Below are 25,939 nucleotides of genomic sequence, written 5' to 3' on the forward strand. Positions count from 1 at the left end.
GTGCCAAGTGACCCACTTTGGTTTTTCCTTTGGAACACAGATGTTTGTGTCAGCTGCTTGCTGGCTAAAATGAACCCATGAAAGTCTCTGAAAAAACAATGTGCACACTTCTTGGGATGGAAACAAAATTTTAAGAAATGAATTAGAAAATTATTTTTTAATTCCTTGTGCACTTAATTAAAAGAAATTACTTGTTTCTTTGACCTTTCACAAGGAGTTTTTAAAGAGGATCTTTCTTAAAAGCTTTTATTTCCATCACAAGTTTGAGTGTTATGAAAGCATCCTACTGAATTAGAAAGGTATTAATACTGGATTTTATAGATGAAGTACAGAACAAGTGATTTACTGTAGAGCCTAAAAAACAGGAGTATCCACACAGGATACTGTTGAGGCCAAATTTTGCTCCCCTATCTTCGGCATTCTTCCCCAATTTTCTCCAGCTGTTAGCTTTCTTTATAACTTACTTAATTTAAATTAACTAGTTAATTAGCTCTTTGGCAGAAATAATCTTTAAAAATCAAGCATTTTCTAAAATATTTTGGACATACAGTTGTCATGTGTATAAATTTAACTAAATAACACAAAAATAAACATCACCAATATTTAATGGCAACTAGAATCTCTTTCTCTTGGTCTTCAGCTGATGATACACAGTTTTATTATCTTAAAAGCTAGTGGAAAATACATTTCAGCTTTCTGTTTGCAGGCCTTACAGGAAAGCAAATGGCCAACAGGATATTTACACTGAAGCAAGGAGAAAGAGCAGTATCATACCAGGTGACTCAGTTGACTGGTTACAACAAAAACAGTTCAAATATGGAACTTCTGATCCATGAAGATAAATTTCAAAATGTTATTAATGAAATAGTTTTAAGTGGAAAAGATGCTCAGAGAAAAGTGCATGCAAATATTTCATAAGCCTAAGAAATAAGCTGATTTTAACAAGAAAAGTGTTTTGAATTTGAGATTTCTGAATGTAAATGTCAGTGTTAAAGCAAATAAATGAGAAGAATCAGAAATGCTGGCATGAAGTCAAATGTTTTGTTAGAGTTCTTGTGTTTTATCATTGTCAGATGTAAGCTTGATGCCTGAGTAAAACATCCTGCAGGACAGACTTAAAGCCAAATTAGCCAGCCATCCATATTAGTTACCTGCAGGAGTGGTGTCAGAGTTGGCTCCAGGCACGCTCCAGCTGGTGCTCTCCAAATGAAATACTGAGTGTCATCAATCTGAGTGCTCCTTGCAGACACACTTTCCTGCCCTCAAGGCAGGGTTACCACGCTCTGATAGCAACCACAGCAAGCAGAGGAGGTGAGCCAGGGAGAAGTTGTTTGAGATGAAGGTTGTGTTCTCTGTGGCTTCCCCAGATTCTTCCCGGAACTGGAGTGATTGTGTGACTCTGATTTCAAGCACCCAGAAACCTGCAGGTGTGGGGCATCATTGCAGGTGCCAGTGATACTGGTGGGAAGAGGTGGACATATTATTCTGAGTCTCAGAAGCATCCTAAAATTCAGCATGCTCTCAGGAGCTCTCTGCCGTGTACAGCAGATGCAGGGGTTACCCCAGTGATTTGTAAATCTGATCTGGTGTGAGGAGGAGGATTTGTGTGGTGTGTAAGGTTATATATGCTTGCTAAAAAGTTTTGGGGCAGTCAAGAGAGGTTTATTGACTCACTCTGGATGAGGGAAGAAGGGAAAAGAAAAGGATGATGGTAGATACTATAGAATACTTAATCTGTGTTTAAACCACCTAATTCAGGAGTGGTTATGGTGGCATTGGGTTGATGGTTAGACTACGTGATCATGAAGGGCTCTTCCAATCTTGATGATTCTGTGATTTTGTAATCATGAAGAAGTACATAAGGCTTTCTTTGATCCTGAAACAAAAAATTGTAAAAAAATACTAAATAATGTACATTAAGTTATCTAAAATGTAATAAAAAATATTAATACGGGCTCGTCAGGAAGTGACCCTGTCACAGAACTGTAATTTCCTTCTTTGATGGGGGATGTGGTGCCATGAAACACAGGGCTAAAATGAGCTCCCTGCCACCAGGTCGAAGAGAGGATACTCCTGCTGTGGGACAGTCTGTCACACTGGTGGCTTGGTGCTCCCTCCTGTGCTTTACAATACCCACCTCCAGGAGCATGTAAACTCAACAAAACCCTCTACACTCAGGAAAATTGTCTTGTTTTCTAGTGCTTGAGTGAAGTCAACAATTTGAGGAAGATAAAGCTGTTGTTCTGTGGGGATAAGACCACACACCTGCAGGCTATAGCAGGGAGGGTTAGAGGAGTGAGCAGGGAGTTCTCTCCCTTTGGGAACAGCAAGACATCAGATACCTTAAGCAGTATTAGGAACTTGGCTATTTTAAAGAATAGGCAGGCAGTGATTGTGACCTCCATTCCAAGGCTTTTGCTGTTGCCATTATTCCTTTCTCCTAAAGTTGATAGAGTGTGGATACACCTTTGTCGTCTTTATTTTTCATCAGATGACCATGACAGGCTGAGAAGTTGCTGCCAAAGAGTAGCTCTGAATGGTTTGATGTTAAGCTGTGAGATTGTCTCAAATATTGGTGCAGGTCCCTGGGGGAAATGGCTCTACAGAACCACACATCCTATTGAGTGTCTTCATTAATTATGTGAAATACAAATTCAGGGGCTTACAAATCTTTGAGAAGATAAACAAAATGCAGTGTTGTTTGGTCCCAACAAACTGAAGAAATAATTAGAAGGAACTGATGTGAAATTCAGCACTAGAAAGCAAAGCGTGCCGCTGCTGAGCAGAAATTTAAAGCATGAATGCAAATAGCTAGTTAGCACTGTGACAGGAAAGGATGAAGGTGTTATATTGTTAAATAAAGCTCCATTTTCATCGTGTGATGTGTTAACGTCCATAAAAGTTGCAGGTAGATATTCTAGTTTACGTATCTGTCATGGACACATCACCATGTCCAGATTTGACCCCCATATCTGGGAACCATTAAATAGTCATTTGAAGATTCCAGAGGAGCTTCAGAACAGAGAGGACTGAGAGAAGGAGGACATTGTACCTTTCTGATATGGAAAAAGTAATTAAAAAGAGGATAGCGTTGAGTTGTTCCAATGGAGACTGAGCAGGTTTTTCACAGCTGTAGCATTGTTCCTCCTTTGTTTATTTACTGAAGTTTGCATCAGGCAAAGGCAGTTTGTGATGTGATCAAGGAGAAAACTTTAGCTGAAGTTCATCAGCCCTTAATATTTTACAGAGGATTGTATAAAACTTCAGTGGCGGTGGTGGTTTACTTGTGTACAGTTAATTTTTTTGCTAAGAAAATTGCTTTTCCACACACAAAGAAAAGTGCTTAGTGATTTGCTGAACTCTCCAGCTCAGTCAAGGGACTTAATTTAGTAACTGAGATGGGGGGAGGAGTATTTTTAATTCACTGATGTACTTCATTTATGTATTTATTTCCTAAGAGGGAAACAATAATGAAATCTTTTGTGATAAAGTCAGTTTGCTAGGCTTACAATAACAGGGAATGCTTAACTTGAAAAGGTTTTATTTTAAGATTTATAATACTGTAAAGTAATTCAAAGAAAAATGCAAACAGTATATTCAAAGTTAACATCTGGGGCATGTGTGAAATAATATTTTTAAAAATTTGTTTTCACTGTAGGCTCCTATATAATAGCACTAAAAATGTATTATAGGTCAGTATAAAGGCTCAGCTAGAGTGGTTTAGTGACTGGGGAAAGACCTTCTCTTGTATCAGTTTCTAAACAAACATATTTTTTGCAAGAACTGATATTTCAAAGGATTATTTATATCAGCAGACAAGACATGCACTTCCTGAAAATGGATTATTTCTGTGTTCTACTACTTACTGCAATAGATCGTATGCTGACTTCTTATTAGAAAATATATTTAAAATATCTTACATTAGTCTCCACCTAGAGTACAAATTAGCTGTGCTTCTTCAGTAGAACTGTAGCTGGGAAACTGAACTCAAAATCTTTCATGCGAGGAAAAAAATGTTCTTGATTATATTCCTTTCTCTGAAACAGGAACTTTTTATTACTTACATTATTTGTCAAGAATATGACACATATTTCTTGCTGCATACTTGGCTGTTGGCTTTTGTCTTGATAATGAAATACATACACACAAACTGTGAATGGATCATGACAGTGGAGTGAACTTCATTATTCCACAGAGAGGTGAAGGAATATTGGCTCGCTTGTGTGGTGTTCATCATGTGGACACCATTGCTCATGGCAACAGGAGTTTGTGGAGAATGACATTATTCATTTGGAGTTTTGCCCGGCAGCTGTCTCTATTGTTAGTGCAGAGCAAATAATGTGATGATCTTGAAGGACTACCAGGGATACATGCATGGATCCTGTGCTCACATCTACGGTGAAATTTCAGAGTTGTTCAATTTACTGAAACAAAAATAGGAAGATTTTTTTCACTGTCTCCTAATTTTCTTCTTAGTCATCACTTCAGATGGCACCTGGCTGTAATTAGAGTCTGTCCTACAGCAGACAGGGTGTGTCTTTGAAAACCCCAAACAGGTGGTGCATCTCCTGCATCCATTTCTCTCTGATTTATTAAATCCCCCAGAAAGTGAAATCAAGTCTCAAGGTGAATCCCTCCCGTGTGATGCAGGAAGAGGAAGGTTGCTTTGTTTGTTGCTTCTGCACTGGGATTTGGAGTATGCTGAGTTTTCTCCTTGGAAAACACAGGTGTATAAACCACTCCTAGATTAATGGCAAGGTATTGGTACAGACAGGGTGAGGTATGGAGGAAGAAAACTGCTAATGCAGAGCATGCTGTGTCAGATTTGCTTGAAGCTGTTCTTCCTGCTCTGGAAAGAGAAGCAATGAAGACAAAATGCTGACCTCTGTGAAGCTCATTCCTCTTCTCAGAAAATGTACTTAGTTTTTCTTTCTTGCTATTATTCTTTGTCAAGAAATTGTGCCTTCCAGGTAGAGCAGATTTCAGCCTCCAGGAATAGTTGCACCAGCAAGTGATTGAAAGATATTGTCAGGAATCTGCTTCACCTAAGCCCAAAACACTGTTTAGTTGTGACCATTTCACTTTTCTGCCTCTGTGGAGAGATTAAGCCTCATCACTAATAAAAAAACTAAGTTATGAGGGGAGTTCTTTTAGTAATACTTGAAAACAAATTTTTTCCCTTTGGCTTGTTTGCTTTCCCACTTGCTCCTAATATTAATTGTTAATGGAATAACATCCTGTGTAATTACAATGGAAGCATGGTTCTGCTTTTAAGTATAGTTATGAGGAGAAAATATTCATAGTGTTAGTTTCACTTTATCTTCATTTATAAGTGTAGCATTTAGAAGAATAGCATCCTATGTACAGCCTTAGAATTAAAGCTTTAAATGCAACTCTGTCAATGCTAATGATTTCAATCTTTGACCTGCAGTTCTGTGTTTCATAATGTACTTATTTGTGTTTTGCAATTTGTATTTTAATTGCCTGTCGAAGAAGATTCATGCATAACATTCTTCCTTTAAATCTTTCATTAGGTTTTTTTTTTTTTTTTTTCTTGTCAGCAGAACATGGCTGAATGTTACAGCAGCTGCTTTACAGCCATAACTCTCCAGTCTTACTGCTGGTAATGACAGCCAACAATTTACTGTGTGTATTAAGTTCAGTTCTGTGTTTTTGTACAGCTGAAGTTTTTAGGAAAATATTTTCACACATGTAGGACCCCAAGTGTCAGACTGACCTAATTACTGTTCTTCTCTACACTTTCTATGGGCTTTCTCCTCTTCTCTTCTGCTAGCTGGAGATGAGTGGTTTGAAAATGTTTTCTCTAGCAAAACATTCAGATGTATTATCTTGGTCTTTATGGCATCATGGTTCTCCTTTCTGGTTAGCTGTTACTGAGGGATTGTTTTTGTTTACTAAAGTAAATGTCAGAAGTGAAACCTGCTAGTGAGATCCATGCTCCTCAGTTCACACCAGCTGCAGAGAGAAGCATCCCCTGAGAGTTTTTCAGGGAACCTGGCAAAAAAAAGTTTCCTAGGCAAAAAAAAAGTTGGGCAATGAGCTATGGGACAGGATTGAAGCCAAGAATTCAGGAGACTCAGAACAAGAGATCAAAAAGAAAGAAGTTTATAGTGACACTGTAGACAGTATAGATTTCTGTCCTTTGGAGATGTACAGATTTTATTCAGTCAGCATAATCTGTGCTGACCCTGGCCACCAGATAACAGATGATGATCTCAAAGATTAAGGGTAGATTACTGCAGCATAAACAAAGGTGATGTAAGTATTGTGGGGCTGAAGTAGTGTCCCATGGTGACAAGTTTTTGGGCAGATGGAGCAATTTTTCTCCTTGGGGGAAACAGGTCTGAGGCCTGAAGCCCATCTCTGTGCTGGCAGCAAGTCGGGATTGGCAACAGCACCTGAGCCTGTCACTGAGATTGGATTCACGACCCCAGGGAGAGCCTCCACCTTTGAGGCTGAGAAGCTGGAGAAAAGTGAGGGCTCAAGGCCTTAAAGTGGACCCTGAGTCATCTTTGAATCTGCATTTGAATTATTTCTCAGAGGAGCTAAGAAACCCATTGAATGAGAAGCACTGAGCACTCTTTGTGTAGTCTGTAAAATAATAACAGTATTACCAATTCCTCCTATGAGTAACATCTACTTAATGCAACTATCTGTCAGTAATGATCTAGATGATACAGATCCCATTTGTTTGGGGTGGTGGATGTGGCCAGTGGTGGAGACCAAGTGAAATTACAGTTCCAGTGGGGTCAGTAGCTGCTATTTCTAACAAAGATTTTTCTGATTGTTTGTGATTAAGGATTTGCTTTTTCCATTGTGTTTGTGTTGGTTTTTGATGGGTTTGTGGATAGTGCTTTTGTAATCTCTTAACAATAAAGCCTGTCTAGGTTAGATTAGCTGGGTTGGTTAGAACATATTGCTAATAATGGCAAGGTTGTGGGTTTGATCCCTGTACAGGCCATTTACCTGTGGATCCCTTTCAACCCAGAAGATTCTGTGATCTTCTCACCACTTAGAAGAGTTCTTATTATTGTTCAGCTTACCTTCCTGCCAGTTCAGGATTTGATACACCTTTTCTTGTGCTTTCTAATGTAACTCTGAAGTGATAGGACTGTTTCTAACGCATTTTTTTAATTTATTTGGGCATCAATTGCCCAAATCACTTTCTCCAAATCTTGAGATGTTTCTTAAAATAACCATAACACTTTTTTTTTTCATATATTGTTAGTCTAGATAAATGCAAAAGAATATTTTTTTTCTGGAAGCAAGTTTTCTGGAGACAGGAGTCTTGGGGTTTGAGTTAATGCAGTTACATTGCTTATATGTTATTTTTTTCAGTTCTTTTTTTTTTCTTGCAGTATTTTCCTTATAGATATCTACAGGTTAATTAGGATGACCCCTCTTGATCCATGTGCTGTTACATGGCAGGCAGTGGGACAGTGCTGACACAAGAGTATCTGGGCTGTGTGAGCATCTGGATCCAGGAGGAAAAAACTTGCAAGGCAGCTGCAGTCTCTGTTGGTCAGTCACCTAAAAGCCAGCAATGGACCCAGTCCAGCCTGAGGCCATATCATCTCCTGTTTTCCTGCTTTTGAACTGCTCCCAAAGGTGCTAGCTGTTCTTAGAAATGTACCCTATACAGCTAGAAGAGGATTTTAGTGTGCAACCTCCTTGAGGGAAGGAGGCTGGTTGTCTCACTTGTACTGTGTAGGGATTCTCGTTCCCAACTCAGAGATCAGTGTGGTTTGCTCAGCAGTTTCCACTATGGCCTGTGTAAATTAGCAGAGCTCCATGGCAAACTGATTAGCTGTATTGCCTTCAAAGTCAGGTGCAGAGTTCACATACTTAGCTTAATTTCACTGCAATTGATAATAAACCAGGAAGGTTCATTTCTCTTGTTTTCCATAGCCTGTCCATTTTTACAACATCAAATTAAAAGTAGATGCTACCATGGGATAATCAAGTGCTCAACCTCATCAGTTTTCAGCTCCTTCGTGCTCCATTGAGAAGTACTTTCCAGTGTTTTTTCTGTCAGTTCTGTACTTGAAAAGCTGCTTTCAGTGCTTCACAGATTCCACAAGAAAATATTCTTGTGCCTCTGGTGCAGACTGGGAGAAATCTAATGCCTGGATCCCCATTACCCTCTCATAATAGGGTAACACAGCAAATTATAGAGCTTTAATAAATGGCAATGATGCATTTAGGAGAACATTTCCAGGATCCCAGAATACCTTCAGCTGCATATTAGCCTCTTCAGGCATACTTTTTTTTTCCTTCTTAAAACTTAGCATTCATGAAATCTTTGACCACTGGCAAATGGATGAGTCGCTTTTTGTAGCAATGACACAGCTACAAAAGCTGTGCCAAGCTCCAGCCTCCCCCTTCCTGTCAGCATGGAATCTTTTCAGGCTTCTGCATTAATCCCCAAAGACAGACATAAATGAAATATTAAAATTACCTTTTGTCCCTGCTTCCCTGCTTGTGTTTGAAGCAGTGTTTGTGCATAAGGGTGGAGTGGGGGCACTTGCTGACAGTACTGTGGAAGAACTGATCAAAGGAATAACATTCATCCACATCCTCAGCACCATGGCAGATCACAGCCATATCATTAACTGCGTGTCTCATCTGGTTAGCCTAGTGTGAGAGCTCTGTCTGCTCGAGTCAGTCACCAGGGGCAGTCTGTGGGACCCTGAAGAAAAGCCAATTCCATCAGGATGCTAGGCAGCAGTGTTTTTAAAGACTTTGCTAAAAATCAGAGAAGGTTATTGTAACTATACTTCCACTTATTCAAAATCTTTGCAACTCAGAAATGTTCTGGAGATGACCTTCACTAACTATTCAGTCTGATCTGGTGTGTGAACAATGGCAGGAACAGAGAAGAAAAACCACTGAAACTCCAGGTGCCACTTCCTTGCAGTGCTTTAATTCTTACCCTTCTTATTTGCCCACCTGAATCAATTTCGTGTCACACAAAGAAAGCCAGAGCCTGAAATACTGCAGGGCATCCAGAACAAGTAAAAGCTTCTCTTTTGTGTGGAGTTTATGGTGGTGATTGCAATTCAGCAGCCTTGTTGGTCTTTTTTCCAAGTCCCCAACTGCTACAAGTGTGGTGCTGTACAGTAGCATGTAGTGTATTTATCAGAAAGGCTTCTTTCCTCACTGGTCATTCTTAAAACCACCCAAGCTGCTGGGTGTACACCTTATGTACAAAGCTATTTTGGGTGGGCTCTCATGTCTTTAAATCTACTTTAATCTGCAATAAGTACATAATATTTTAGAGTTCTAAAAAACATAGGGCTATAGTAATCCAAATAGCTTAGTCAAAGTCATCTGTAACTTTTAACAGCAGACTCCTAACTGATTGGATTTGTAATCTAGGAGTCTTCCTTGGGAGGAAAAAGTCTGAATTAAAGGACTATTTTGAAAATAAGAACTAATTTTCAGCCCAGTGGTCATGTTTCAAAAGGAATCATTTATTATCTTTAATGAAATTGAAAATTTCTCCTTGAGTTTAAACTTTGCTTGTAATGCTATACTGGGCTTAATTAAATCAATAAAGCAAAAGTAAGCCCTGGAAGATAATTTTCTGGTTTATATCTTTCTGTCTAAGGAGGGGAAGAAAACATTGGGTAGCAATTCTCTTCAGATACTGCCCCCATATGTTCGGAGAGAATTTCCTCGAAAATAGTGATGGGATTTAATGAACTGTTGTTATTCATAGAAACATAGAATCAAAGCTCAGCAAAAGCCAAGAAACCTGAAGTTCCTCTTTTAGGGACAGTTGATACTTTTTTTACCTCCAATCTATCATCATTTCTACATCTAATTTTCAAAGATTATATTTTCAAGGGACAACTGTGAATGCAGATAATATCCATCAATTTGAAAAGCTGCTAAACTGACAGAGTTGTTTCAAATTGTGTTTAGAGGTTGTTTTTGTTTTCTCTAGCAGTTCTTCCTACTGATAAATTGAAGGATTTTTTGCTGCTGGTGAACCCCATGTGTCCAAGATCCATCCCTCCTCATGACATGAATGTGGCTCAGCTGAGGGGCTGCTCTCAGCTCTGCTCTCTTGCTTTTACAGCACTAAGGCCTCAGTCTTGTGAGACTGCTTGTGTATTAGATTTGTCTCTTTAGCATGACTTCCAGCTGTTCATTTGCTCCTTGGTTTTATCCTTCTGAACACCATTGCCTGCAGGACATTTCCAGAAGCTTTCATTTACTTTTACCTTCAGGATGCTCATTTGTGCTGACCCACCTGCTTAGTTTGAGTGCTGTAGATCTCCTCTAACAATAATTCAGACAGATTTCTCTTGGATTATGAGAGGTAATTATGGGAAGGGGAAGCCTTTCCTTCAGAGTCTTCAGAGCCTTCTACCCAGCTCACCTCTTTCTCATTAATTTTCTAATATGAGAGAAAAGGGCCTCATAACCCACATAAGGTCTCATTGCTTTTTTACAATATAATTTTTTTAATGAAGTTTAGCAATGTAGTAAGAAAAACAAGAATCTGTGATGAAATTACAGTGGAAACTTCTATAAACTGAAAGTCAAGTACTTTTAGAAGTTTCTTTGTAGCTGACTCTCCACAGCTTTCTGGCTCACCATTTGAAGAATTGGGTTTTATCTTAATATTTCCCAAATAAAAATGGAATTTAAAAATTGAATGTGATTATAGAGAGACTTGGAAGTTGAGTTTAATACAACTTGGCTGCTACCTGTTGCAGCACAATGATCATTTGAACACAGGTAGTTTACATTTATCTAGGGTAAAAGTTGCTCAGAAAAGGGGACACTTGAGTTAAAAAAGAAAGAGAAAATGCCATAAGCTAATGTAACAGTGACAGATTTTACTTTCCGAATGTTGGTGCATTTGAAAATACATTTTATTACATTTTAATTATATTTGCTTAGAGAATTAAGTATATAAAACATTCCACTTTTTTTTTACTTCTTGAGAAATTCACAAAGCCTTATCAATATTCATTCAGCTAATTTGAAATCTTTTACTATGCACAGTATAGAAACTGTCTTTAGGTGGAGCAGCCACTAAATTTTTATTTTTGTCATTTACTTTCTTAACCTACATCACATCCTTGCCATCTGATCAACTCCTCTTAATTTCAGTTCGGTTTACTCCTGTATTCACTTCCTCCAAGTAGCCAAGTCTGTCACTAACATTACACATACATAAATTTTAATTTTCAGGTTTTTCAAACTTTTATTTAGGATTAGTATCAGCTTCTGCTATTTGGTTTGAGAAGCTTTGATACAGTATCAGGACTCACTGCAGACAGAACCTGGGGCAGTCACCAGTGAAACAAGGTAACTGAATCTATTCCCCCTCCTGAGGTGCCTTCGTTGGTATCACTAGGGTGAAGGGACGCTTCTTGCTTAACAAGACATTGAAATTCATTATTAAAAATGCAGAAGCCTAACTCAAAGCTGCATTCAGTAGGTCACCAGTCATTTCTGGGGCTGTCACTGCCAGCAGCACCATGGCCCCTTTCCTCCTTTTCCATTACATCCCTGATGCCACGAGGTCAGTAGGACCTAGTCCTGATTTCTGCTGTGGGCTCTTTGCCTTGGTTTTGTATAATGTGCCAGTGGGTTTGGCACTGAAGGTCAGTTTGTCTGATGTGTCCTGCATGAGATGGACTCCTCTCTCCAGCATTCATCCGTCTCTGTTCAGTAGTTCAGCACAGAGCCTTTTATCAGTCTGGGTTGTACAGAGGGGTACAGAGTGCAGTATGTGCCATTCCTTGGATTCAATTACAATGGCCAAATTTCAGCTGTTTTGAGCAGGGGATTCCTATCAGTGTACCTACTGTGCACGTCATCCAGCACAAGTGCTTTCCCATTTTCATTTCCCTCATTTTCGTTCTGCAGGCTGTCAGAGCTTCTCTTCCCTTCTCACAAATCCTTTAGTTCCACTGTGTGTATCACTCTTGCAGTGTAATGATTGTAAGCCCTGCAGTTTGCGTCTTTGTAACACACCATATTTGTTTCTATTGCAAGTACCTTCATGCTCCTTTGAAGTTCATGTCATTTTTCTCTTACCTTGAAAATTCATAGGTGAAATTATCTCCTTCCTTCCTCTGCATGTTAATTGCAAGCAGTTAAAAAAATCTTTGCTGGCTACAGTTTGAGCTACTGCTACACTTCTTTTAGTGCAGTTTTTTGTTTGTAATGTATCTTTTCCTATTAAGTATTTGCCTGCCTTTTTCTCAGTCTATATTTTTTGCAAAGCAAGTTTTGTAGGGTTTTACGCTCTAACTGAATCAAATTCTTTTTCTGTCTCAGCACAGCAATCCTTGACCAGTTGGGCCATTTTTCAATCAGCTAGCTTTTACTTCCAATATTGTTCTTTCATGTATGTTCAGTGAGTCTGTGCAATAGTTCTCAGGTGGAAGGATTTTTGCAAATATTTTTAAGTTTAGCAACTTTACCCTTTCGGCTTTTGTGATGTTTTAGGAGCCTTTGTCCTTTTAATGTTTTGACCGTAAGAACTTTACAGCTTTCCACTGTAATTACTCACATAATATTATGCTATAATAGCTCAAGCCTGATTGTTTAAGCATCTGAGCAGGACATTTCATGAAAAAATTACTCCTACAAACATAGCTTTGTACTTGACATTTCTATACAGAAGCCACTAAACAAGAGATTAATTCTTCTCCTTTGGGCTCAGTGCAGTTATTTTATCTTAAGTGATCCTATTAATACATAAGGACTTTTCATATCGGCCATGAGTGCAAGACTGGACTCTTGCCTTCATATTTTGGAGACAATTTAAGGCCTGTTCAGCAGTAGCTGCTTGTGGCATGGAGTGGAATTCATGCTGTGCCAAGCACTCCGTTTCACACAGCTTATTACTAATTCCACTCTAATGAAAACCAAAAGGCCATCCTGCTTTTCCTCTTCATTGCTCTTCCTACAAAACAACAAATGTCAGAACATCTTGTGGAATAGGAATTAATGGGGCAACATAACGTTCAATTTCTTCACTTTTTTTTTAAGGAATTGCAAAAATTATGGGTTTGCTATGGTTCCAGTCATTAGGTAGTTTTGTTAACTGCAATAAATGTTCTGAACTTTCACGTCTAAAGAACAAGGGGTTTCGTTACTCAGGATTTATCACTGGAAAAATCTATCTATTCAAATATAATTTGTAAGTACTTGCCAATTATTTTGGAATTTTAAGTCTCTGATTTTTTTATCTTCCATCTGATTTACCTGCGGCAGTTACCTTTTTTATAGGCCATTCACTCTACTGAGGGAAATGCTTAGGAAAGATATTATATCTATGAGAAGTAGAGAAATCCTGCATTTTCCCAGTGATTTCTGGGACTACATTTCTTCTGTCAGTAGCAATTTAGTTATAAGCATTCTCATTGTAAGTCCTTTATAAAAGGACATTATGTTTTGATCATTTAAAATCTGAAGTCAAAAAGGACATGTTGTAATTAGATTTACTTTGGTAGGAACTGAAAATGTATCGTAGTAGTCAGACTCCTCAGGGGAAGGTTTCTAATAAAATCTCTGTTTAATTTATTCATATGTGGAAATATTGAAATATGAAATGTCAATAAAAGTAAAAAAGTATTAGCATTCAGTGTATGTTACACTGCACAGCCTTGTCAGTTTGGATTTTTTTTTCGCAAAGCATTGTTTCTCAAAGTTTCTATGTGTTTTTAAAAAGTAATCTCTAAAGGAAAATGAAATTAGTCTGTAAGAGTCATGAAAATTGGTAGTTTAATTTTTTTTTAAGCTACCCTATAGAAGTGAAAGTAAAATTATCCATAATGTTTCTCATTACCATGAATGCAAATGAGGGGATAATTTTCTAACATTCGTGTGTGGGATTCACTGGCTGCCTGATGGTGGCACAGACCACTCAGCTGTTTGCTTGCTATTTTATCATCTCTACTGCCTTAGATAAAAGACAGCAGCCTATAAAATTGTTAAGGCAGAGAAAATATGGCAGAATATTCCATTAACATGATGTCCTCTTCAGTAAACTTCTAACTTATGCATGGATTCCTGAAACATTTACCAGTGCCAAGTTCACTGACAAATCCTAAACCAGTGGCAAAGGGAGAAGTCTTTGTTTTCCAGTCAGGGCTTCCAGGATGATACCATCTGCTCCCATAGCCCAAAACAAACCACCAGCAGTAATTCAAAACAAAATGCCCCGGGATGGAATAATTTTCCCTTGGAGCTTTATTGCTACAAGACACAGGGCACAGGACCCAGTTTCATGTTGGCTCTCTGCTAAGGAAACATTGCATGGGAGCCATCCAGGTCTCCTGTGGCTTTGTCTTTTCTTCTCTCTCTGACCAGCTATCAGTATGATGTGTTCCTTCTGGCCTCTTGCTGTAAAACTCATAAAGCTAGTGTTGATCCACATTGATGAATTGCATAGTTGGGTTGGACTTTCTTAAGCGTGTTGTTTTCCTCCTGTTCAGCATAGATGTCCTTGTATTCCCCTTCCACCACAACTTCAAGGAATAAGTTGAAGAGCAACATTTGAATTCTGAAAGCTGTCACTGTATTTACTGCATTAGAAAGGTGTTCTTCTTGATACTGAAAGAAAATAAAAAGAGAAAATGCTTGTTTTCCAGTACAAAATTGCTGCCTATAAATTTGCAATATGTTTTTGTCGTTATTCTCTAAAAATAACTTTAAATATCTCATTTGTATTCTATATTGTCTGTGGAAAAGACTGAGTTAATTTAAGAAAATGTCACATAATTATTAATGGAATAAATGGAAACATGGGAAGCATAGCAAATTATTTGCCTATAAGTCAAATTACCACTGTGAGACACATTTGAGGAGTTCTAAATGTTTAGGAAAGCAGATGTTTAACTCCCAACAGCTTCTCTTCAGCCATCTTCTTTCACCTTTCTGCCTTTCTCTAGCCAGCACATATGAGACTGAAATTAATTGAAAACTTTTGCTCACTTTCAAATGCACATTACTTCACATGGTGTACTGAGACTCATTAAGTACTTTGGCAGTTTTCCAGAGTCCCTTTCTTTCTCTGTTACTTAGCAATAAACAGAACTTTTGGGAAGGCTATTAGTTTTTTGGGCTTGGTTTTGTTGGGATTTTTTTTTAAAAAAGAGTTTGTGCATGACTGTCTCCCATTCTCTAGATCTACCACATTGCCTGTTTCTCATCTAGAGCCCCTCTTTGGATGAATAAAGGGAAATATTGTTTGCTTGCACTGCTATCATATATGTTTATCTATGCCTTTCATAGCTTCACAACTCAAACAAACATTCCTACAAACACACCCAGAGGGCACATACACACATGGGCCAAACATCTTCATTATTGTTTGTGTTGCTTTATTCATCCTTCAGGTCTCCTGTAATGGCTGGAGGTCTGTTTGCCGTTAACCGGAAATGGTTTTGGGAGCTGGGAGGCTATGATCCAGGATTAGAAATATGGGGAGGAGAGCAGTATGAAATCTCCTTTAAGGTAAGTCATCAAGCCACTTTATAGAATACTTCCTTGCTGGTGTTATCACGATGCTTTTATTCATCTGGGCTTCTGTCCTTTTTAACTAAAATTAATTTACTACAATGCTTCTTTTCATTAGGAATTTCCACAGTGCCATAAGCAAATGCTCGAGAAGCCATATAAAAGTCACACTGAGTGCAGCTCCCTCTGAAAACATGGTAGCTTACCACTGTCAAAGAATGAAGTTCCACCTTTTCCCTTTTATCAAGTCTTCTCCACTTACCTTCGCTCAGATGCTGTGTTTGTGCTCAAGTGTTGAGCTCAGTTCAACAAGTCAACAGAGAACTAATCCAGCAGAAAAGAAAATGGAATAATTTTTCTGTCCAGATCAACAAGTTTAATCATCTCTGGGGATAGGGTCCCCTGTAGTCAGCTCAAGAAAATAGGTAGAAATAGAGAAATAGAGAAAGTCATAGGAGGAAAGGCTCCTTTCAATAGCAGTGGATCACTAGAGCAGCTCAGCTGCCATGAGTTGTTATCTGCAGGCCAGCTGTTCCAAAGGAAACTTTTTTAAATTGCATTTAAATTATTGTAATGGTATATGGGTCATTTCAAGTGCTCAGGTTATGTACAACCAGCCGTGTTATAGTATACCTTCATATCCTGTATGTGGACATGTGTATTGAAATCAGTTACTTGGTATTTACACGTAGAGCTGAAAGTCTTGTTACTTTCTACATGTCAGACAGGTATTTTTATTAGTTTACTGAGGACTAACATGTCTAATTTTGAGTTTATTTCCCAGTATACCCAAAGACATAAAAATTTTACCTCATGGTCTCTACATGCAAAGTTTTGCAAGGGCTTGATAGAGTATCCTGACTTAGATTATTTGAGTCAAATGTATTTGGATAGAGCTTGGAACTGAAATTGCAATTCAAATTTACCTCCAGGATCTTTCCAGCCTACTTCCAAACTCTGTCAGTGTAAAGCTCTTTAAATAAATATAACATGTCAGCCATGACTAATATCAGATATCTTGCAGCTGAGTTTCAGCTGCAATTAAAACAATGCTGAGGCCATTCTGTTGACTGAAATGTACAGTGTCACCCAGCACTGGTTTTCCAGCCTCTCTTTACAGGAGTTCCAAGAACTGCAAAATGTTTTGCATTAACTGGCTTACTCTCGTGTTTCTCCAAATCATTTTTATACTTCAGGAAAATAAAACAGGAAGGCAGGGGAAACTCAATAGCTAGACTGTATGTTTAGAATATATTGATTTACCTTCTGTCCATTTAGATTGTTTCAGAGGCAAATATAAGTAGTTACTTGTAGCTGTCACAATGGACTCTGACAGGTCGCCCATGATTTTATTATCCTATTTCAAATATTCCTTTTATTCATCATCGCAAAGAATATACTTGTTGTTCTCTCCAGACTTTGTATAGAAACCATGGTAACACAACTGGAAATTGAGATACCAGACTGTCCCAGTGTGTTTTGTTCAAGTGATAGATTTTTTTTTTGGAGGCAGCTGTGGCACACTGCGTCTCATTTCAGTCATATCTCCGGATCTATCTCATTAGTATATAATAACCTTAGGGTCCTTGTCCTTTCTTACTAGTGTTAAAAGAAGAAAAAAATGGTCTTTAGAAATTACTGCCAAGTAGGAGTAAATTCTTATTGGAAGAATTTAAGAGATGTAAAATAAAAAAGAAAATTGTTGTTTGGTTTGGAATAATAAAAAATTGGAAAAAATCACAGAGGTGGAAGAGACAAAGAGAAAGAACTGAGGTTTTTTATGTCAGAATCACCACAATCAGCTTGGGAAAGGTTTCTGCTTCAGCAGATTCTACTGTAGCTATAGATTGAGTTATCTTAAAACTTATTAAATGAGGACAAGTTAGCCAGACAGTTCAATTTACCAGATCTGTTGAGAAAACTTGGTAAGATAGTGGACTTGCAAATTGTTCCAAGATCAGTGAAAGTCAGTGAAAAAGCTGAATAACCAGACTGGTCAGCTTCCTTGGCTTCACTTGAGTGAATCTAGAGATGACAATTTACTCTTTCTTAGAGCATCCACATCTATGGCCTGTGGAAGTGTTGTCGGACAGGTGCTGTGTGTTGATGCCACATCTTACTTTAATTTGCTTGGCAAATAATTATTTGGAGTACTCTGGATGGTGACACAGCCACAAACTGTCTCAAAATATGACTTCTTCATTAAATAGTTTCTTAGATTAAATTTTACATAAGAAAGCATTCAGGATTTTAAGTTTTGGCAACATCAGGGCCCTTTTTTTTTAATCAAAAGGTGTATGACATCTTGCTGACAGTACTCTTTGGTGTGTGCTAGACTTGTGAAAGCTGCAAAGCACTGGAGCTCACCTGATTAATAGCATTTCTTCACAATAACAAGGAAAGCCACTATTTGGGAAATCCTAGACAGGCACAGTTTATGTAGTAATCACCACAATACAGAGTAGCAAAACATACTAATGTCCTGTGTTTCCTGAACATCCTTGTGGTTGACCTTGGCTGTTTGCCAGGTGCCCAGCAAAGCTGCTCTAACCCCCCCTCCTCATGTGAGTAAGGGAAAGGAAATATACCAAAAGGCTCCTGGATCAAGATAAGGAGAGGGTGAGATCACTCACCAGTTACCATCATGGGCAAAGGTGACCTGAACTGGGGAAAAAATATTTTATTACTGATCAAATCAGAGTAGGCCAATGAGAAATAAATGCAAATTTTAACTCTTTCCCCTACCCTTCCCTTCTTCTCAACTTCCCTCCCAATTTTCTCCTCCTCCTCACTCTCAGGGGAACGGGAAATGGAGACTACAGTCAGTTCATCATGTGTTGTCTCTGCTGCTCCTTCCTCCTCAGGGAGAGGAGTCCTCACAATCTTAACCTGCTCCAGCATGAGGTCCTCCACGGGGAACAGGTCCTCTGTGATCTCTGCTCCACCATGAACCTTTCAGGGGCTGCAGGGGCACAACTGTCTCACCATGGTTTTCACCACAGGCTGCAAGGGAATCTCTGCTCCAGCACCTGGGGCACCTCCTCCCCCTCCTTCTTCCCTGACTTTGATGTCTGCAGAGCTGGTGCTCTCAGGGATTGTCACTCCTCGCTCTGGCTGAAGTTGCACAGGAACTTTTCCCTCTTCTTAAATCTGTTATGCCAGAGGCACTACTGCCATCGCTGGTGGCCTTGGACCAGGGCATGTCCATCCTGGAGGCAGCTGGCATTGGCCCTGTTGAACCTGAGGGAAGCTTCTGGCAGCTTCTCTCAGAAGCCACCTCTATTGCCACCCTGCTACCAAAACCTGGACATGAAAACCCAGTGCAATCCTTTGCACTAGACATTCCTTAGGCATCGTAAATCATACCTTAGCAAAAATGCTAATGCTGATTCCCTCTGCTCTTGAAGATAGTCATCTGTATCTACAGTTGTTTCATCCTTATCCATGCCAATACATTTTTTTTAATTCTCTTCATCCCTGTTTTCCAAAACACACCTCCAAGTTCATTAATCCCTTTCATTATCATCATAATCACTATTAATTCCCTCCACAGCTGTCAGTCTTGGCAGCAGATAGGGAGTGAAGGAGCATTACCACTTGTTAGTGCAGTTGTAATCTATATAAAGGACTGACAAATGTGGAATATTGCCAGTTTTCTCAGAATTTTAGAGGTGCTGGTGAGTATTGTTGAAATACCCACAGTCATCAGTTCCTGGTTTACATGGTACCGTTTTAATATTTCCTGACAGGAAATCCCACTTCACCTCCAGTAAATGGTTTTGCAATTTTCAGACCCATTGACTGTAGATTTGCTGTCAGTGATCCTATTTTTCAATTTTTCTTTCATATAGAGGAACATTCTCACTGTGTGTAAAAGTTCACAGGAAAATATTGTTCTTTCTCCTTTTCTACAACTGCCAAATCTGTTCTTTTGGCTTATATTTCAAGAAGAGTGAAAAATCCCATAAAATTTTTATATTCTTATTTTCTACAACTTTTTCAGCCCCACTGTTGTAATACGTTTCTCCTGTTTGTAGTCCATCCCTCTTGCACAATATGAAGAGCACCAAGTTGTTGCCTTTGCATGCAATACTTTATATTCCTCTTCCACCAGTTTACAGTTTGTATTTTCCCTTCATTTCTATGTCTCTCACTGTTGTCTGTCTTGCTACTGACTCTCAGCAGCAGTATATTTCTCAATAAGTTTTGAAGCCTAATCCAAAGTCCATTCAGTACCCTCTAAATCCTTTGCATAATTTGCTGTATGTTTATGTTCCTTTTCTCCAGCAACACATCCTCCACTGCTCCAAAATCATGAGTCTCTTACTACAGTAATTATGACTACAGTGTAGCATATGGATTGGAATCTCAGTCTTGCATGCACAGTATTTACATTTTCCAGGTAGTTTCAGGCTGGATCACTCATAAACCAGAGAGATAAGGTGGGGGAATCACAAGAGAAGGCAGAATTCAATTTAAAAGACAAAGAAGGAATGTGAAAGGAGAGTGATTCACCCAAAATCCCACAGGAGCTCTAGAACAGAGCCAAAAAATACATCTGTGGCATCTAAACTCCAGTTAGGAACAAAGCCACATAACCACAGCTTAATTTCTTTTAAAGCTTGTGTTAATGCCTGCTTTTTGCCTTCAACCATCCCTATAAAATGTTTTGCAACATTCTGTTGGAAGGAGCCATATAAAGATAAATTGTGAGATAGTCTCTAGTTGACACATAAACTACTCTTTTGATCTTTCCAAGCTGGAATTGCATTATTTTGGTTTCATCTTTGTTTTTTATACCTCAGCTGCAGACCAGATTCATTGCTTTTGTAAGAAGGAGACATTAACGATCCTGAGAGTTTCATTGCTTTTGATATAATTTTGCCAAATGTCCCACACCACCTGAGTTTCTTTCATGGTATGCTGGAGGTCTGTAATACTTAACACAGAAGTCATTCTCCAATTTCTTGTTTTTAGTGTGTGTGACAGAAAAATGCACATTTTAAAGACCAAGTTGCCAGAATTGATCTTCTCAGGAAAGTATAAAAAATGCTTTTAATACCATTCTGAAGCTGAAAGATAAACAGGAACAGCTGCTAAATATCCTTCAAGGCAGCCCAAGATTCATTTCAATTACCCTGCACAGCATACCTCAGGTGCAGCACTGCATTTTCAGGTTTTATATCTATCAAATATAAGCCTAACACAGTGTTATTTCCTCCCACTTGTTATTGCCTCAGCATATCTGACTGGGGTTTCTTTATTTTTTTTATTTTATACTGTTACCCTACTGCTTTAGAGGAAATGCAATATATGTCTACTGCAGCTCTCATTGCCTCAGTTAAAGTAATACTGGCCTATATATATATAAATATGTATGTATGTACATATATCTGTAATTTCTGCTTTCTTGTCTTTTAAATTTTTTGCTGGGGCTAACCTTTGAGTCACACTGCTATGCTGTCCTTTCTTCAAAGGCTAAGAAGCCTTGATTAATCACAGCAATAATTTGTCTAGCCTTTGAAATGACACCTCCTTTAAAAAACAAGAACAAATAGTAAACATAGGTCCACACTTTCACTGAGCACTGGGTTGTTTGAAGACAGCCACAGAGAGCAAATTTCCACTTAAAGAAAATACAAATGATGTAACATACAATGGAAATACTGTTAGAAAAGTAAATAACATTATTTTAATACTCTTGCTTTTACGCTATTTTACTATGTTTATGCGCGTTTTCCAGTGAATTAGCTGTCATGAGATGAAACAGGTGAGGATTTCAAGGTTAATTTAAGAGGCAGATTTTACAAAATGTTTTTTTTTTCAAGAAAATGATCCTCGTGTCTGCATGGCATGACTTCTTGCAAGATTGCTCTGGGTGGTAATAAGCTATTTTGGCATGGAGGCAGAACATTCATTTGAGTCTCCATTCCCAATCTACCAGCGAACTTCCTCCTTAAGAAGGACTGTGCTTACTAGGAGAGTAAATGACATGTCCAGAGGCACCTACCCAGAGCTCCTGTGGCTTAGTCAATTCTGTGATGGCAGACAGTAGAGTAGCTCTCAACTCTATCTGACTGCACATCATTGTCCATGGAATTTAAGGACAAAGCCCCACTTCTGCTACTTTCAAGCCTTCCTTAGACATTTACATTAGTGTATTTAGGTTTGCTCTGTAATGAGATTAGATCCTCAAACATTTCATTATCAGGTCTCAGTTGGGTGCCGTGGCTAATTGCTAAGGGACTGTAAGGGCTGATACATAAATGATCTGTAAGAAGCAGCTATCTAAAGCACTTTGTCATTCAAGCCTTCACTCTAACCCCTATTTTCACCATTCACAGTATGAATAGCACAGTCAGTCAGGGGCTGGATTCCAGGACCAGGCAGGTATACCCACTATAACACAAACGGGCAAGCACAATGAAAGTGGTCGAACTTAAACTCCCTTCCAACTTGAACTATTCCATTCTATTCTATTCCATTCTATTCCATTCTATTCTATTCTATTCATTTCTATTTCTATTGTAGTTCTATTTCTATTTCCTTTCTATTCTATTTATATATATTTTATAATTTTCTTCTGAACATACTCTGCTTTTGCACAGTGAGGTTCTGGGGGGGAGAATCTGCCACATTACCATATCCCAGTTACCAGCATGCCAAGAAGACCACCATGACTGTGGGAGGGGTCAGCACAGAATCATGTGGTTTTTTTCCCATACACATTAGTTAAAATGGGTTTTTTTTGCCTCATTTGTTTCCAGGAACCATTCTTTCTTTCACTTGCTTTCTGTCTGCTTTCCAGGTGTGGATGTGTGGAGGTGGCATGTATGATGTTCCATGCTCTCGAGTTGGACACATCTACAGAAAGTACGTCCCGTATAAAGTCCCTTCTGGAACCAGCCTTGCACGGGTGAGTAATTGGGTCTTGCTGTTTTTCATTTTCATTCATTATCAGTCTCTTCATTCCTTGTGAACCAGTTTCTAGTAAACTATTAAAATGGAAAATGAAGGTTTCTTTATTTTTCTGAAATGAGATGTGCAATTACTGCAGTTATCCTGCCTTTCAGAGATAAGATTGCCAAGAATAAAATGGAAGCTTAAAATTGCAGGGTTGGACGTCTCAGCACAGAAGCACGTTTCATGCTGATTCAAAAGAACCCAGGAATAACCTAAGGCTTGTGGTTCTCAAATTGCACAGTGTTGTCAGTCGTAGTTTTTGTAAGCAGCACCAATTTGAATGCACATTTTCTTATCAGTCAGCAGAACTGGCAGAATCTCATGGAAGGGATGTTTTCTAAGGCAAAGGGACTGAGTAACAATTATTTGAGCGTCTGTCTGATTATTGTGTAAAATCTGGTTGTGGCATACAGCCAGCTTGGAGCTCTGAGAGTGAGAAATTACAAGACCTCTAGACATTTCTCAAAGACTACTGAACACATTCATATCCATGAGGGGGCTTTTTGCTCAAAAGAAAATGTTCTGTAACTTTCTGGAGATGTTCACAGGATGTCAAAAGATGGGAGATGAAGGGCACAGATGTAGCTTCCAGGAAGATACTGGTATTTATTCATGCTTGAGTTTAATCTTTTCTGGTTTAGAGGTTTTTTTTTTAATAATAAAATGGCATTAATATTAAAGTCTGCATATTGCCATAGGGTAATACTTTATGAATCATAGTTTTTTCTTAATAATGAAAATGTGGTATGAATAAAAGAATGAATTTCTTGCTTTAAGGGGGAGATATTCTCAGTTTCAGCACCGCAGGACCAGGCTTGCTGTACTAACTGCAGCAGAAAAAGGAGGCTGCCTGTGCTGCCTGCCTGCCAGCTGGCTAGACAGAAAGAAGAATTTGCATTAACAGGACATCAGTGGTACACAATTCAGTAATGGAATTAGCGATGGGGGCAAAAACTGTATTGTCTAAACTGTGAGATTAATATCTTCCCCAAGTATAGCTCTATGTCCTGTCAGAATTGCCTCATCCAGATTTTTGGACTGCCTGAATGAAACTCCTTCATTTATGATATTCCCTGCAAAACATCACACAGAACTGGAAATAAGAAATTCAAACCTCAGTCTCTATTTTCTTCTGTTACAGCACATAGTATCTCATTAGAGAATATGCTCTCTCATGCACTACCTGTCGGAGCAAAATACAGTAATTCCTATTTGTGCTACTGGCATCTTGCACAGTTCTGTGCTGAACTGACTTCCATGGTGGCACTGTGAATGCCTACAACCTTTAGGAAGCCACAGCCTGCAGCCTCCCTGTACTATTTATTTTAGCTTGATTTCAAGAAATCATTTATGAAATATTACTGAAAAAACATTTCTAGTTATAAATCTGATATCTCTGCCCATGCACAGACTGATTACTTTATAACTTGTGGGAAAAGATTGGTTGGTTGTATCCTTCCGTTGGGTAATTCTGTGTTGTGACAGTCCAAAACATGATGCTTAGGTAAATTTGTGACATACAGTTATCACTAACAGAAACTTTGAATTTTCAGATTCACAGCTTCTTTCCAGTACAGTATTCTTTCCATTGCATCAAGGCTAACAAGAGCACAAGGGCATCTCTATGTTTTGGTGTTTTGGGCTATTTCAATAACTAGGCAAGAAGGAGAATTTTGTCCTTGACCCATCATATTGTGTGTAATTTTAAATCTAAAAATACACTCTTTTGCTCATCCTTGCCAGAAAAAAAAAAAAAAAATCAAGGACAGATTAATCTTCAGTGTGTCAGCCCTAAATGGAGCTGTTAGCCAAAATAATATTAGGCAAATATCCACAGGAGTGGCCTGGATATTTCAACTGTCTTTGCTTTATCCTCCAAATATTATGTTATTCAAAGACTATAATCTATGCTTTATGAGTTTTTTATCAAAAACTTTGTTCTAGTTCAAATATATAATGAGTAACACACTCAAGAATATCTGGAAATATTATCCCCACTGCCAAAAGGAGTACTTTTCACTACTAAGTAGTTTCCACAATGGTTTTTACTAAATCCCTTTCTACCTTCTGCTGTTTCAAGGAGCATGCCAGAGATGCAGTTCACAAAGGAATGAGGCCAAAAAGCCCAGCTCTGATTCTATAAATGAGTGCAAGAGACCTTTGTTAATCAAGGGAGAATTTCCCCTTGTGCAGATACTGCCTAAAAGGTTGACAAATTTTCCCATCATTTTCCCCAGCAACAGCAGAAGGGAACTTGGGACTGGAATTAGGAAGAGAACAGATCTCCCAGACAAATTCAGGCACAGCCCAAATCATGCCATGGGTTTCCTTTCAAGCTGTTTCAGCTTATGTTTACCCTTAGAACATAATCTTTAAAGTGAGCATTTTAACTTCCCTTGGGACTTCACCTCTCTTTATCTTTTAGCAGTGAGTTTCAACACACAATTTCAGCCAGCTACGTAATACTTGACCAATCTCAGTATCTGCTTAGAGACCTGTAACCTGGCATGAGAATCATGTCTGCTTTAATAAATCAGAGACCTGTCAAAACCTTTGTTGCACCATCACTAAATAGTCATTATTGTACCACACATAATAGTATGGTTCATGATATCAATTTTATATCTTACCTGTCACTCAAGATTGGGGAAGCTTATGCATATTGCTTGTTGCCACATCCCACATAAACTGAAAAGCATACACATAGAAAACAGTTAGTAATATTGTTTGGTGGTGGAGAGCAAAATTAAAGAAAGCCGTAAATGTGTAGTTTTATAAAAAGATTCTGACAATTAAATGTAGATAAAAAGACTGAATATTTTTTGTCTGAAGATGTCTTAAAATATTGCTGCTTGCCGAAAGCAGTCAGTGTTAAATTTACAGGCAATTGCACATAAAGAAATATTAATAGGCATGCAGATGTCAACACTGATTCCACTTTTTAACCTGGAAACATCACATAATTATTCATTCATTCCAAACCTGTAAATCTGCACAAAGCTGCAGTAAATAATAACTAATTTCACCTGTTTGTTTTAGGTAAGGCATGTTTAGAAAGCAAACCCCCAGATCCTAAAAACTGCTGAATTGTTCTACTGGATTATTTTAGTTGCTTTTTGTATTTCTGATTCTTGCTTCCCTTTTAACAGTTTCAGCTAAGCCATTTACTTTTAGCAAGTTACCTATGAAACTGGACTGCAGTATATCTTAGCATTTTCTTCTAGGTGTATCTCAATTTATTATTTATTTTCTTTAGTTTTCTATTTGCTTTTTGGGTGTTTTTTTTTCTACTTGTGATCCTATAAAAGCTGTAAGAAATATATCAATAAAATCTCATTGTTCCTTAGGATTTGCAGAGATGAACTAAGTTTCAAAATATATCCACAGAATTTCTTTTTCTTGCAGGTATTTTACACAGCATTTTAGGATTAGCCACAGAGCATTAGCACATTAGGCTTTTTGA

At 38.3% G+C, this 25,939-nt stretch overlaps 1 protein-coding gene across 1 annotated transcript in view; it reads left to right on the forward strand.

The window, feature by feature from the left end:
• Positions 1-25,939, forward strand: part of GALNTL6 (polypeptide N-acetylgalactosaminyltransferase like 6) — a 435,529-nt gene that overhangs the window by 373,477 nt on the left and 36,113 nt on the right. The window contains exons 7-8 of the mRNA XM_036381717.2: positions 15,393-15,510; positions 22,322-22,429. Of these exons, the coding sequence (XP_036237610.1) occupies positions 15,393-15,510; positions 22,322-22,429 (226 nt within the window). The remainder of the gene's footprint in view (positions 1-15,392; positions 15,511-22,321; positions 22,430-25,939) is intronic.

Source organism: Molothrus ater, chromosome 4 (assembly GCF_012460135.2).
Source record: "Molothrus ater isolate BHLD 08-10-18 breed brown headed cowbird chromosome 4, BPBGC_Mater_1.1, whole genome shotgun sequence".
In the NCBI taxonomy this organism is placed as follows: domain Eukaryota; kingdom Metazoa; phylum Chordata; class Aves; order Passeriformes; family Icteridae; genus Molothrus; species Molothrus ater.